Here is a 15284-nt window from a genome sequence, read left to right on the forward strand (position 1 = left end):
TGGACAGATTCTCCCACCTAAGCTGTGGATCTCTGCAGCTCCTCCAGAGTTACCATGGGCCTGCTGGCTGCTTCTCTGATTAATGCTCTCCTTGCCTGGCCTGTCAGTTTAGGTGGATGGCCATGTCTTGGTAGATTTGCAGTTGTGCCATACGCTTTCCATTTTCGGATGATGGATTGAACAGTGCTCCGTGATATGTGCAAAGCTTGGGATAATTGTTTTTATAACCCAACCCTACTTCAAACTTCTCCACACTAACAAACCTCTGAGGGCTTAACAGAACAGTTGTATTTATACTGAGATTAAATTACACACAGGTGGACTCCATTTACGAATTAGGTGACTTCTGAAGGCAATTGGTTCCACTAGATTTTAGTTAGGGGCATCAGAGTAAAGGGGGCTGAATACAAAGGCACGCCACACTTTTCAGATATTTATTTGTAAAAAAGTTTAAAAAACCATTGATCATTTTTCTTCCACTTCACAATTACGGGCCGCTTTGTATTGGTCTATCACATAAAATCCCAATAAAATACATTTATGTTTTTGGCTGTAACATGGCAAAATGTGGAAAATTTCAAGGGGTATGAATACTTTTCTAAAGCACACACAAATTTTCAGTAAAGACCACATTAAAGTTAATTTTAGTGCACAGAAATGCAATATATTACCCAATTGTTTTAAAAAAATATAAAATAAGATATAGGTAGGAAACATGTTTCCTGCAGTGCAGAGTTACTGGGAAAGGGGAAGAAGAATACGCACTTGTATGTACTGCTTTTGAAAAAGAGAAACACGTGGCTGGCTAACCGACCATCCCCATGACATGGGTATCCGCTTTATAATATTTGGGCATCACCATTTCAGCATCTGTACGAGACTAATGTCAACTTAATTTAGATCCTAAAGTGTATGTAATTAAGCAGAGGTTGAGAGCTTGGGGTAACCTCCCCATAACCATTATTGGTCAAATTATTTAATTAAAGTTCTACGCAAAACCCCCAAAAAATGGACTGGAAAAAATTATTGCACCTTCTCAAAATTGTAAGAAATAATTGCATTCGAACTTTGTGATGTTCCTGTAATTTGTAATTAAACTCACCTGTATAAATTAACAGGTGCTGACAATATAGAAATCACACCAGCAACTAGTTAAAATGGTGGAAAATTGACACAACCTGTCAGGGCTCCAGGGTATGACCAGAGGTATGTGACTGACGCAGGGAAACGCAGGCTTCAGATAAGTTGTAAACAATATAATTTATTAAAGACTAACAATACAAACATAAACGCAGTGCAATACTAAAACATAACACAGTGCAAACGAACCAAACCACCCACAGATAATACATACAATGCAAGCGTCGTCAGGCAGGCCGGGTCAATAACAATCGGGCAGGTAGGTACAGGGGGAGCAAGCGGAGAATGGTCGGGGTCACAAGCCAGGTTCAGCAGGTAGCGGGCAGCGTGGTACAGAGGGTCAGGCAGAGGGATGATCAGGAACGAGCCGGGGTCAGAGCAGGAGAGGGTCACCGTAATCAGAACAGGCAGAGTTTGGCAACAAGGAAACGTACTAGCAGGAACACAGGAACAAGAATGCAGGATTACAAGATACAGGGCCCAGGAAAAACACACACACCAAGGCCAAGACTGCAGGTCTGGCCATCACTTAAATACACCTGCATAAGCAGTTTCAGGTGTTTGGCTGACTGCAGGGTTGAGTCTCTGATTGCTGGGAGCACCCGCTGGCCAGCCCTGGTACTGCAGCCCACAAGGCAGGTGAGTCCCACCACTACTGGCAAGTCCATTCCTAACAGTACCCCCCCCTCAAGGAGCGGCCTCAGGACGCTCCAAACAGTCCTAGCTGGGCAAAATGTTCCACCGCCCGGGTCTGGTAACTGGCGGGATATCAAAGACTGGCACATAGGGCAGGACTCTGGGCAGCGGCACATCGGGCTGGACTCCGGGCAGCGGCACATCGGGCTGGACTCCGGGCAGCGGCACATCGGATCACCAGGCAAAGCAGCAGGCACCGGGCCACCATGCGGAGCGGCAGGCACCGGGCCACCAGGCGGAGCGGCAGGCACCGGGCCCCCAGGCGGGGCGGCAGGCACCGGGCCCCCAGGCGGGGCGACAGGCATCGGGCCCCCAGGCGGGGCGACAGGCATCGGGCCCCCAGGCGGGGCGACAGGCATCGGGCTCCCAGGCAAGGCGACAGGCATCGGGCCCCCAAGCGGGGCGACAGGCATCGGGCCCCCAGGCGGGGCGACAGGCATCGGGCCCCCAGGCGGAGCGACAGGTCTCGGGCCCCCAGGCGGAGCGACAGGTCTCGGGCCCCCAGGCGGAGCGACAGGCACCGAGTCACCAGGCACGACAGTGGGCTCCGAGTCAACTGGCATGACCACGGGCACTGGGTCAGACATTGGATCGTCTGGCTGGACAGCGGGCATCGGGTCACCAGGCATCAGGTCATTTGGCTCGACAGCGGGCACCATGTCATCTGGAAAGGCAGTGGGCACCAAGTCACCAGGCACGACAGTGGGCTCTGAGTCAATTGGCACGACAGCGGGCACCGGGTCATCAGGTACCGGATCGTCTGGCTCGATAGCAGGCACCGGGTCATCTGGCACTGGATCGTCTGGCTCGACAGCGGGCATCGGATCACCAGGCATGACCGCGGGCAGTGGGTCATCAGGCATTGGATTGTCTGGCTTGACAGCGGGCATCGGGTCACCAGGTATGACAGCGGGCACTGGGTCACCAGGCATCAGGTCATTTGGCTCGCCAGCGGGCACCGCGTCACCTGGCAAGGCAGTGGGCACCGAGTCACCCGGCATGAATGCGGGCACAGAGTCATCAGGCATTGAATCGTCTGGCTCGACAGCGGGCATTGGGTGACCAGGTATGACAGCGGGCACCGGGTCATCAGGTACCGGATCGTCTGGATCAACAGCGGGCATCGAGTCAACTGGCCTAATAGGATCATCAGGCTGGGTAGAGGCATCAGGCTGGGTAGAGGCATCAGGCTGGGTAGAGGCATCAGGCTGGGTAGAGGCATCAGGCTGGGTAGAGGCATCAGGCCGGGTACAGGCATCAGGCCGGGTACAGGCATCAGGCCGAAGTGCGGGTGCCCAGGCTGAACCACGGAAGGCAGGTTCTCAGACGGCAGGCTCACCGGTTTGGATAGTGGCAGGATGGTACTGGTTGGAAAGAATTTTTGCTTTTTTCTGGTTTTAACTACTGGAGCACTGCAAGTAAACGCAGGTCTGCAAACGAATGGAGCAGCTGGAGACAGAGAAGAGCTGGAGGATGGAACAGGGGAGGGAACAGTTGCTACAGAGGACTTCTTTACAGAGTTAAAGGCAGGATAGGTGCAGCGAGTGGGAACAGGGTACTGACATGCGGTAGATAGCAGGGCAGGAGGAACTGTTGGGAATGCAGGAATAGAGCTTTGAGGACATAGATTAGAAGCAGGACTGGGTTTTTGTAAGCTGACTGAGGCTGGGTGCAACAAATCTGTCCATGTCTGCAGTATGGGCTGAACAAAGCTGAGCTTACACAAAGCCTGTCTGACCAAAGACTGCACTGCGTTTATACAATCCCTTAATACCTGTGGTGAACATGCAGCATAATGCTCCAGAAAGTAATCCACATCATCCTCTAATAACCATACCAGGGACTCTACCTGGTCGGCACTAAATGGCGGCAAAAATTCATCCCTGCATTCGGGGGTACCAGATGAAACCAACTCCGCACAAACCTGAATCAATGGCTGCACCTCAGAGAATTCTGTGCCCTGATCTACTAGAACATGAGCGAGCCGTATACATTCTAGCAGTTCATCCCTGGGATACTCCTTCAGAGTCTGATAAGCATATTCTCTGTCATCAAACACTAGCAGATATAAATACACAACCTCATCAGGATCCATCCTTCCCAGCAACAAGCCAAGATGGCTTCCCTGTGCAGCCACTTCTGGTCAGGATTGGCCTTGGTGTAATGTCAGGGCTCCAGGGTATGACCAGAGGTATGTGACTGACGCAGGGAAACGCAGGCTTCAGATAAGTTGTAAACAATATAATTTATTAAAGACTAACAATACAAACATAAACGCAGTGCAATACTAAAACATAACAGTGCAAACGAACCAAACCACCCACAGATAATACATACAATGCAAGCGTCGTCAGGCAGGCCGGGTCAATAACAATCGGGCAGGTAGGTACAGGGGGAGCAAGCGGAGAATGGTCGGGGTCACAAGCCAGGTTCAGCAGGTAGCGGGCAGCGTGGTACAGAGGGTCAGGCAGAGGGATGGTCAGGAACGAGCCGGGGTCAGAGCAGGAGAGGGTCAGCGTAATCAGAACAGGCAGAGTTTGGCAACAAGGAAACGTACTAGCAGGAACACAGGAGCAAGAATGCAGGATTACAAGATACAGGGCCCAGGAAAAACACACACACCAAGGCCAAGACTGCAGGTCTGGCCATCACTTAAATACACCTGCATAAGCAGTTTCAGGTGTTTGGCTGACTGCAGGGTTGAGTCTCTGATTGCTGGGAGCACCCGCTGGCCAGCCCTGGTACTGCAGCCCACAAGGCAGGTGAGTCCCACCACTACTGGCAAGTCCATTCCTAACACAACCTTTCTTTTGTGGGTCTCTATGTGCCACGTGGAACATGGAGAAGAGAAAGAGCAACAAAGAATTGTCTGAGGATTTGAGAACAAAAATTTTGGAAAAGAATGGACAACTCAAGGTTACAAGTCCATCTCCAGAGATCTTAATGTTCCTGTGTCCACTGTGTGCAACATTGTCAAGAAGTTTAAAGCCCACGGCACTGTAGCTAATCTCTCTGGATGTGGATCAAAGAGAGAAATTAATCAAAGATTGCAATGAAGAATTGTTCGAATGATGGCTAAAGAACGTCAATCAACTTCTAAACAAATTCAAGCTGATTTTCAAGTACAAGGTGCAACTGTGTCAACTTGCACTATACATTGCCATCTGAATGACAAGGGAAGCTATGGTAGGAGACCCACTGCTGACACAGAAACATAAAAAAGCCAGATTGGAGTTTCCCAAAACTTACTTGAGGAAGCCAAAATTCTATCGGGAGAATGTGCTGTAGACAGACAAAACAAAATTACAGCTTTTTGGTAAAGCACGTCATTCAACTATTTTCAGAAAAAGCAATGAGGCCTTTAACCACTTGCCTACCAGGCACTTATAGCCCCTTCCTGCCCAGGCCAATTTTCAGCTTTCAGCGCTATCGTACTTTGAGTGACAATTGCGCGGTCATGCAACACTGCATCCATATGACATTTTTATATTTTTTTTCACACAAATAGAGCTTTCTTTTGGTGGTATGTACTCGCCACTGGGTGTTTTATTTTTTTGCACTATAAACAAAAAAAAGAGAAAAAAAATGTTGAAAAAAAAAGTTTTATAAAATTTTGCAAACAGGTAATTTTCCTCCTCAATGAGGCAGCACTGATGGACAGCACAGACTGGCACTGATATGCAACAATGATGGGCACTGATAGGCAGCACAGATAGGCGACACTGATGAGCTAGCACTAATTTTCAATGATGGGCACTGACAGGCGGAACTGCTGGGCACTGATAAGTGCCACTGCTGGGTGGCAGTTATGGGCACAGGTGGGAGGCACTGCTGGGCACTTATGGGCAGCACTGCTGGGCACTGATCTTCAGTGCCCTGATGATCGGTGCTGATCCCTCCTCTGACAATTGCCGGTTATCAGAAATACTTTCCTTACGCTGTGACAGTGTGAGGAAAGATCAGCCGAACCGGTGTCACAATGATGCACACAGAGATGGGCGCGGTCATCCATTCTGCTCCAAACAACTACATTTTGGCATTTCTCTTAAACTCCCAAATCAGTCTCTCTCCTCCGATTTCCCCCCTCCCTCAGGAATGCATTCAGCGTACCTTGCTAAGGGGCTGTCTATACAATCCTCTTGCCAAATAAGGCTTGGCTTGTTCATCGTGGGAAGAGATTTTGTGTAGGAAAGAGCCGCAGTTAGTTCTTGTGAGGAGTCAGACAAGTGAGGACCGTTCGATATAACATCTATCGGACAGAAAGCAAAGGAGAGTCTCGCTGCAACAACGAAACCCAATGCGAGACCAGAAATCCCTTCTTTAGCTCATCAGACTGCTTAACTCCAGGCATTTATTTTGCAAGTAGTTATTTACCTAAACTTCTGTTATCTGTTTGCTGTGCTGTTGTGCTGTGTTTATATATATATATATATATATATATATGTTACATCTTCTTTCTGTACATATTTCTACTGCACCCTTCTGACCGTTAGTAGTAAATCTTATTTTGCCGGTACATAGATTGTGGTCCAATTAGCTGGAAAATCATTGTGCAGGGTGCAGCTGGGTGTGGCATTGTTACGCACGTGACAGTGCGGTTTTAGATTGGCTAGTCCTTCGGTCACGAGTTTGGTGAGAGGGGCTGGGGCCTGACGCCACGCCCGTCACATATTGGTGACAGCGATCCTGCGTCCGTCACAACCGGCAACTGCATTTACCGGTGATCTGCTGTGTCACTGGACATGGCTGATCACGTGGTAAAAGGCCACTGTGATTGGTCACGGAGATCACTGTGTGCGCCCCCCCCGGAGGGCGCCATCAGGGAGGATGTCATATGACGCCCCCCCGGAAACTGGCCGGCCGCAGTGAAGCCGTCCTGTGAAGTGCTGTCCAATCAACTTTGCTGCATTTGGCTGAATCTGGGCTGACAGTATATCTCCAAACACTGCAGAATTCATCTGGCTGCTTCTCTCTTCTGTCACATCATCAATAAACACCAATGACCCAGTGCCACTGGGAGCCATGCATGCCCATGCCATCACACTGCCTCCACCATGTTTTACAGATGATGTTGTGTGCTTTGGATCATGAGCTGCTCCAAGCCTTCTCCCCACTTTTTTCCTCCAGTCATTCTGGTACAGATTAATCTTAGTCTGGTACAGATTAATCTTAGTTTCATTCGTTCAAAGAATGCTTTTCCAGAACTAGTCTGGCCTTTTTAGATTTTTTTTGGCAAAGTCTAATCTGGCTTTTCTATTCTCCAGGTTTATGAATGGTTTGCACCTTGTGGTGAACCCTCTGTATTTGCACTGATGAAGTCTTCTCTTGATTGTAGCCTTTGACAATGATACACCCACCTCCTGGAGAGTGTCCTTCACTTGTCTGGGTGTTGTGAATGGGTTTTTCTTTACCATAGAGAGGATCCTGCGATCATTCACCACTGTTGTCTTCCATGGATGTCCATGCCTTTTTATGTTGCTGAGCTCATGTACCAAACTGTTGATTTGGCCCCTTCTAATGTTGCTGCTATCTCTCTGATGGATTTGTTTCACTTTTGAAGCCTTACAATGGCCTGTATCACTTGCATGGACAGCTCCTTTGAACGCATGATGTAGGCTCACAGCAATAGATTCCAAATGCAAATATCACACTTAGGATCAACTCCAGACCTTTTACTTGCTTAATTGATGTAGAAATAACGAAGGAGTAGCCCACACCTGGCCATGAAACAGCTTTTGATTCAGCTGTCCAATTACTATTGATCCCTTGAAAAAGGGGGAGGGTTAGGTACTCTTAAGAGCTGTAATTCCTAAACCCTTCCTCCAATTTGGATGTACATACCCTCAAATTAAACCTGAGAGTGTGCACTTTCAGCCCATATCCATTATATAACTATAGCTTGAATATCTTTTAGTAAATACCTGAAAAAAATAAAATTGTGCCTGTGTCCAAATATATATGGACCTAACTGTATGGGTGAAGAGGTGCCTGAACTCTGGGAGTTGCGCACACATAGTGGTTGATTTACTAAAGGTAAATATACTGTGCACTGAAACTGCACCGCAAGTGCAGTTGCTTTAGATCCGAAGGGAAGCTCTGAAATGAGATGAAGCTCTGCTGATTTCTTTCATCCAATTAAGTGCAAACAAAATTATGTTTTTTTATTTTTCTTGCATGTTCCTTTTAGATCTAGAGCAACTGAACTTTCAGTGCACTTGCAGCACACTTCCAAGTACACTTGGAGTGCACAGCCTATTTACCTCCCGTGACCGCATTTGTGTTGTTAGAACTCTTTCACTACTACAACTAAATTTGTGTTTTTTATAAACAAAAAAAGACTAAAAAAAAAAAAAAAAAAAAAACAGTATTTTTTACTATAAAACATATCCAATAAAAAAAATTTAAATTCTTCATAAATTAAGGCCAAAATGTTTTATGTCTTTGCTAAAAAAAAAAATCCCAATAAGCGTAAATTAATTGGTTTACGTAAAACTTATAGTGGCTACAAATGGGGGTATATGTATATTGTAATTTTAATTTTTGCAAGTAATAGCGATCAGCTATTTATAGCAGGACTGCGACGGGCATTCTGACACTGGGTGGTAACTAACTGCCACTGACATCCCCAGTGACACTAATGCAGTAATCAGTACTAATAAAAAGTACTGACACTGTACTAATGACACTGGGCAGGAAGGGGTTAACATCTGGGGTGATCAGAGTTAACAGTGTGCTGTTTTACTTGGGAGACATGCTGCTTTGCTTCTCTCTGCTGTGCAGAGATACAAAACAGCACGTCTATGCTGACAAGAGAGAGACCAGTGCTGTTTACACACAGGTCTCTTCCCTGTCAGCCTTGCCGACAATTACTAAGTCCCCGCCAGAAATCGCCAGCCGGGACACACTGATTGACATCCCCAGCAGCCAATAGAGGTGAGGGCAGGGCAGCGCACCCCCTACCCAGAAATGCAAATCAGGTATAGATTTGTGATTTTGGGCAGCCGTGCTGCCCTGTAGCAATACATCTGCTATAGCATGGAGGGCAAGCGGTTAAAATCAGTTCTATGCACAATGAATCACCTAAATGAACAACCAAATACTTCCCATAAATTTTCAAAAATTAGAATCATAGGGTCTCACAAGCAACAGTATCCCCACCTCATGGTACTTTTGCAGGGCAGCCACCAGGCACAGCTTCAAGCCATCTACAATCTCCTGATGTGGAAGTTGGAACACTACACGGGAGTACCAGCGGGTCAGGCAACTGAAAATAAAGGATGAAGAGTATAGGCCTAAACATGAAGTCAATTCTTACATCTCTACAATTATCAGTTGTAATATAACCACCTTTCCCTATGTGTGAAAACAAATAGCAGGAACTAGAACACAAACTCTTCATATTTACAATCAAGAATCCATTCTGCAATCAAGCTAGGACTATAAAATAAAAAAGGATCAACATTTACAAACTTTGAAGATGACTGTAAGCAACGTTTTAACTCCAGTCCACTATATTACTATGGAAGGATCTCTCTTCTCCCAGGATCCATGAGTAACAATTTCAGATGCATTTTGCAGTGCTACCATGGAACTATGATCCAGATACAGTTTAACTTAGGGTTTTTTTTTCTATCACTGGCTTAATAATAATATTGTAAACCATTATGCCCATAAACTACAAAAACAGAAACAAGATAAGGGTTGTTGCAAGAAAGGGGGTCTCTGTCATAAAGTAGAACCAAGCTAAAACTTTTTTTTCTGGATACCACAGGGAAGGACTAGACCCTTTGTGAGGTTGTGAAGTATACCTGTATCCCTGTTGGGAAAATTTCCCCTTTCTTTCTCTTCCTGTGACAAACCACACATTGCTGTACGCTGAACATCTAGTTCCTCAGGAGTGAATTTTAATATTTTCTTAAGAAAAACCTTCTAGGATAGCCACTGACTCTTTCACCCACTACTGGTGGATTCTACATAAAAATGTAAGGTGAATCAGAAGTTCAACTCAGAGATATTGCCTGGGAAGAACTTGGATATAAAGAGAGGGGGAAAAAACCTCAAAAAGGATACACACAATAAGGAAACATGATCTCTAGATTTATCCCTTTCTTAAGCAGGTCATAGACAACTTGAAAAGCAAACAAAAATTCTTGTCAATTGTCAGATCGTTTGTTTTTCGCATCATTCGTGTGCCACGTGATTTCTGTGTCGCAATTTAAAGTGCCTGATCCAACATGCTGAATTTGTTTTTTTTGTAAACCAAAAAAATTATGGCACTACTGTATGCACAATTTTCATTTTTCGATTGACAGAATGTTCAGTTTTCGACTCGTCTATGGCCGCCCTAACTCATATCAAAACAAAGTAATTAATCAAAAGGAAAAAAGGCTACAGTTCTGCCTTATCAAATAGTTACTTTTGAAAAAATTATAAATTCACTGGAGCAAGGAACTCACTGATTTGTGCTTGCCACAAAGCCCGTCACTGAGCGCAGACCTCGACTGGCATCATGGTAGACGTCCATCCCAACAACCATTAGATTTTTCTATTTGAAGAATGATTCATAGAGAACAGTTATATAAAGATATAACACAAGCAGTATTAAATTCAGCAGATCCTGGTGCCTAGCATCATTCCAATGTTTCACAAGCACCTTTTCCAATTTATGGTAAGGGAAAATAGAACTAAAAACAGAGAAATCAGATCGCAAGTTTTTCCAAAACAGGACCATTTCCTATTGTTATTTAGTGTTTAAACTGTGATTTATTTGTGATATAATCTTTGTAATCTCACTATAAAGGCTGCAGTGTGTTAGTGTGTAAAAAAACATTTATAAAAACACTTTTAAAGCCCTGTACACACGATGGGAATACTTGATGAATGATCACCCGTTTTTTTGTTTTGCATACTAGTCTCATATCGAAAGTAAAGAGCTTACAACAGTTATGAAAATTCTTGTACGACAGAAAGAAAATTCAGACTGTAATGTATCTGTATTGTATTTTTGGACTAAAAATGTAAATGAAAATTGTACAATCTGATATCATACAAAACATTTTCGTGCTTGTCCCTTCAATTCCCCTTGAATTTTCGGATGAAAGCTGTGTACAAACAATAAGACTCTCGTACGATCACTTTAAAAGCAGTATTTTTGTATGACTTTCTGATCATGTGTACTAGGCTTAAGTGTAAATATGTCATAAAAGTTATAAAAAGCATGAATTTGATAATGTCACTGGACAAACCTGTAGCATAATTACAGCACTTCTCTATGAAATACTCCACACATAGGGTGGACGTGGCCCAATCCCCACAAAAAAACAAACAAAAAACTGTAAACCAGCCCAGGATGATCCTCTGTAGTGCCAGCATTCGTCAAGTTTTGTAGCAAAGCAGTACTGACAGCATGATCATAAACACAAAAGGGAGGGACTCATGCCACTTAATGGAGTCCAAGAAAAGGCGTTTACAGCAAGTACAAAAATTCTATTTTCTTTCCTGTCCATTAACAGCCACATGAAGACTTTAACCTTCAGAATCCAAAAGCAGTCCAACTGAGGGTGGAGCAAACAATCGTTAACAACCCAAGAAAAAAATAACTGAAACTGTAGACTGCCTGCAGCTCAAAGAGCTGCCTGAAGGACCTTAAACCTGAAGCTGGCATCAGATGAGGCTCAAAACATCCATCCTATGGAGAATGTGTTAACAGAATCCCAGGTGGCTGATTAGCAAATGCTTCATGCTGAAAAGCCCAAGCAGAATCTAGTAGATGCTCCTTTCCTTGATAGGAAAGAATGGATCTGTCTAATCCACCTAGACATGGTGGAACAAGAAGCAAGTGTATCCTGTCTGAGATGACAAAAATGAGTCCACCTTTCTGAAGGATTTAATGACAGAGAGAGGCTCTCACCACCTAAATCACATTCAGATAGTAGAGGGAATTTTTTTTTCTGGTTAATGGGAGCCAAAAAGAAGTAATAACAATGTCCTGGATGAGGTAAAAGAAAGAAACTACCTTGGCCAAGAAGAAAGTTCTGGGTCTTAACAGTACTATGTCCTTATGCAAAATCAAAAATGGTTCTTTACAGGAAAAGGCCACCAACCCAGATAGCTGCCTCACAGTTGTGATGGCTACAAAAAAAAATAGTAGAGAGAGAAAATTCCCTAAAAGATTCAAAAAGCTGTTTCTGGAAAACAGAAAGGATGAGATTCAGGCTTCATTGTGTCACTTAGGAATATACAAGGGTAAGACCCATGTTTAAAGGTCTTAATTAGAGAGTGAAGTTCCTATAATAGAACAGAAAAGGCATAAATCTGTCCCTTAATAGTGTTGAGAGCCAAACACTCTAGATCCAGCAGCAGGTATGAGATGATCTGTCCCGCAGAGACTAAGAGAAGTATGCCTTTCATGTCCAATGACTGGTTGGGAAATAGTCTTCCTAGCTTTTAGCACTGCAGGAATCAAAGACTAAAAGATTCCCATCTTTTAGAACCTGAGCTTCAACAGATATGCCATGAATGCCAGCGATCGTGAAGCAGGATGGAATGGGAGGCATTGAGCTTGTACAGTCAGGTCCATAAATATTGGGACATCGACACAATTCTAACATTTCTGGCTCTATACACCACCCCAATGGATTTGAAATGAAACAAACAAGATGTGCTTTAACTGCAGACTGTCAGCTTTAATTTGAGGGTATTTACATCCAAATCAGGTGAACGGTGTAGGAATTACAACAGTTTGCATATGTGCCTCCCACTTGTTAAGTAACCAAAGGTAATGGTACAATTGGCTTCTCAGCTGTTCCATGACCAGGTGTGTGTTATTCCCTCATTATCCCAATTACAATGAGCAGATAAAAGGTCCAGAGTTCATTGTCAAGTGTGCTGTTGATGTCCCAATATTCATGGACCTGACTGTAGGTCTGGTCTGTTTGTAAGAGGCCAAGGCTCATCTCCCATAAGTGCAAGTATGTCTGGGTACCAGGTTCTTCTGGGTCAATTTGCTGCTATTAGAATTTCCTCTGCAATATTCTGACGATCTAGTAGTGCCCATAGTGTATATGCCTTGCAGGGTTGCCACCTGAATAACATGGAAAATATCAGGGAGAAGTACACTTTTTTTTTTTTTAAAGGGGATAACCTAGCAAGGCTCGATTAAATAAGCAAGGTTTGCAGAGTTCAGGGGTCAGTATTTGGTACGGCAATGTTCAGTAGTATGTAACAGAGTTCAGAAATCAGTATTGTGTTGTACAAAGTGCCGGGGTCAGGAGTAAGTCATTCAGAGTGGAGAGGTCGGTAGTAATGTAGGGTGCATGGGTCAGTACAATGTAGCACACATCTTCCTCCACAAGCAAAAATAACCCCCTTCCAATGAAACATCTTTCACCCCAAGCTGAAATAGCCCCCAGCAAAAATTTTGAAGACCAAGACTTTCCTCAGCACTGCAATGCCCACTGCCACTTTGATCTGACGTCTCAGAGATGGTAGGTCAGAAAGAGAGCTGGAAGCAGAGCGCAGTTGCAATCCACCCTGGCATAAGGTGCGATCATCCAGCTCTTGGCTGTGTTGTGCTAGAGGATCAGTGTACCTAGGGACAAACCTGTAAAGTTTGACCTGGGGGCAAGGAAGTCTATATCAGGTATCCCCCACCTGAGACACAAGTCCTGAAATACCTCCAGGTGTAAGAACTATTGCCCTTGGTACAGACATCGCTGGCTGATGGATTCTGCCTGCCAAATGAATATGATGGTAATGTACACGGCTGACAAAGCTGTAGGGGAATTTCTGCCCCAAAACACAATCCCCTTTACCTCTCTGGTACACTAAGACATCTGGTTGATATCCGCCACTGCCGTGGTGTTGACTGAATGAAACTGGGTTGGATGTACCTGCAGCAGGATGGTGCACTTACATAGTGCCCAGGACTCCATCCCAGCACAAAAGGCTAATATCCTCTGTTAACAGATGGGAAGAAATTCCCACAAAATTCCACAGCCATCAGGCCAGTGATAAGTTGGTCTTGTATGTCCACCAAATTAGCTGGTTCAGAGATCGGACAGACTTGTCCTATGATAACAGGATGTTGTATTGCAGATGTCTTGAATGAAACTGGGCAAAGGGGACTGCCTCAGAAGAAGGCTACTATCAGGATTAGAGCACAAATGAAGCAGAGAGTTCAACAACTTCTGGACTGGAGAGTTCAAACTTGAGACTAAAAAGTCTGAGGTTTCTTTGGTTGAAGGAACAATCTGATCTGAAATGTGCACTGGACTAAACCCAGATAATCCAACCAAGTCTTTTCCAGTGATGATCTCTGAAGGCTCAGGATCCAACCAAACTTCTGTAACGTCTAGCCAATCAGAGACCTCGCCAACAATTCCCTCAACAGGTGGTTGTATAAATATCCCTCAATGAGAATTCCACAAGTGCTTAGCCCAGCTAGGGCCAGTACATTTGTGGCTGTTCATCTTTGATGTCCAAAAAGCCAGAAAGTCTCCCTGGTAAAATGAGGTGATGGGAGATCTGTTAGATTCCATGCTTAATTTTTGGACTCAAATGAAGACATTTAAACTCATGAGATCCAAGGAGAAAACACCCTCTTTGAGTTTGGGAATGGTAAACAGGTTGGAGTACAACCCCTGGGACCCATTCTGCTACAGTAACTAGGGCAATAACATCATCAAGAAGACCAGAGGGGGCTTTGATGGAGATCTCTTAGTCTGTGTGGTGACATAGAAGGTTGGAGGAGGAACCGAGGTGGTAGGGAATGAAACTCCATTTTGTAGACCTGGGATACTACCCTCTTCACCCAAGCCTCTGAGGAGCAAGTTGTTCAAGCATCTGCAAAAGGTCAACAGTTGCACTGTGTGCATCTATAGATGCACCCAATCGGGCTCAGAATTGAGCCCATATGTCTGTCCCCAAAGCAAGTGGCTTGCTAAGAGGGAAGAGGTTCAGGGCTGAGATGTGCTCTATGCACATGTACCACCATGAGGCAAATGTGAGAGATCAGAAATAAGGCTTCCAGCAAACAGTCACAGCTAAAATTCAACAATAAAAAAAATCTGTTTCCTATATTCAAAAATCAAATGACCAACCAAAGCGGGAATGAGATCTTTTAAGGGATTTTGAGCAGTATGACATATCTTGACTAAGTAAAATTAAAGTGTTACTAAACCCACAACAGTAAAAGCAGTCTGTATATGCAGTAAAGTATGCTTAGTATACCCACTGTGGAACCTAAGGGGTTAATCCTCTGCATTGTGTAAACATGCTGTTTGACCATGACTTCCCTGATCCTCCCCTTCTTCCATTGTCTCACTCTTATCTCCTGATAAGACACATCGTGTTGAGACACTGCACATGCTCAGTTTGGTGTGTATTGCTAGAGAGGTTTTTTTTTTTTTCTTGGGAGAGTACATGTGATCAGCACAGGGCCAATCAGC

The 15284-nt window shown here is 44.6% G+C and overlaps 1 protein-coding gene across 1 annotated transcript in view; it reads right to left on the reverse strand.

Annotated features, from left to right (window-relative positions):
* PIWIL2 (piwi like RNA-mediated gene silencing 2) overlaps positions 1-15284 on the reverse strand; it is a 502914-nt gene that overhangs the window by 43417 nt on the left and 444213 nt on the right. Inside the window, exons 16-17 of the mRNA XM_089658746.1 lie at positions 10293-10381; positions 8995-9100 (exon numbers count right to left, since the gene is read on the reverse strand). Of these exons, the coding sequence (XP_089514872.1) occupies positions 8995-9100; positions 10293-10381 (195 nt within the window). The remainder of the gene's footprint in view (positions 1-8994; positions 9101-10292; positions 10382-15284) is intronic.

The sequence above is a fragment of the Staurois parvus genome, unplaced genomic scaffold, assembly GCF_062004578.1.
Source record: "Staurois parvus isolate SC_StPar_1 unplaced genomic scaffold, SC_StPar_1.0 ptg001090l, whole genome shotgun sequence".
Taxonomy (NCBI): domain Eukaryota; kingdom Metazoa; phylum Chordata; class Amphibia; order Anura; family Ranidae; genus Staurois; species Staurois parvus.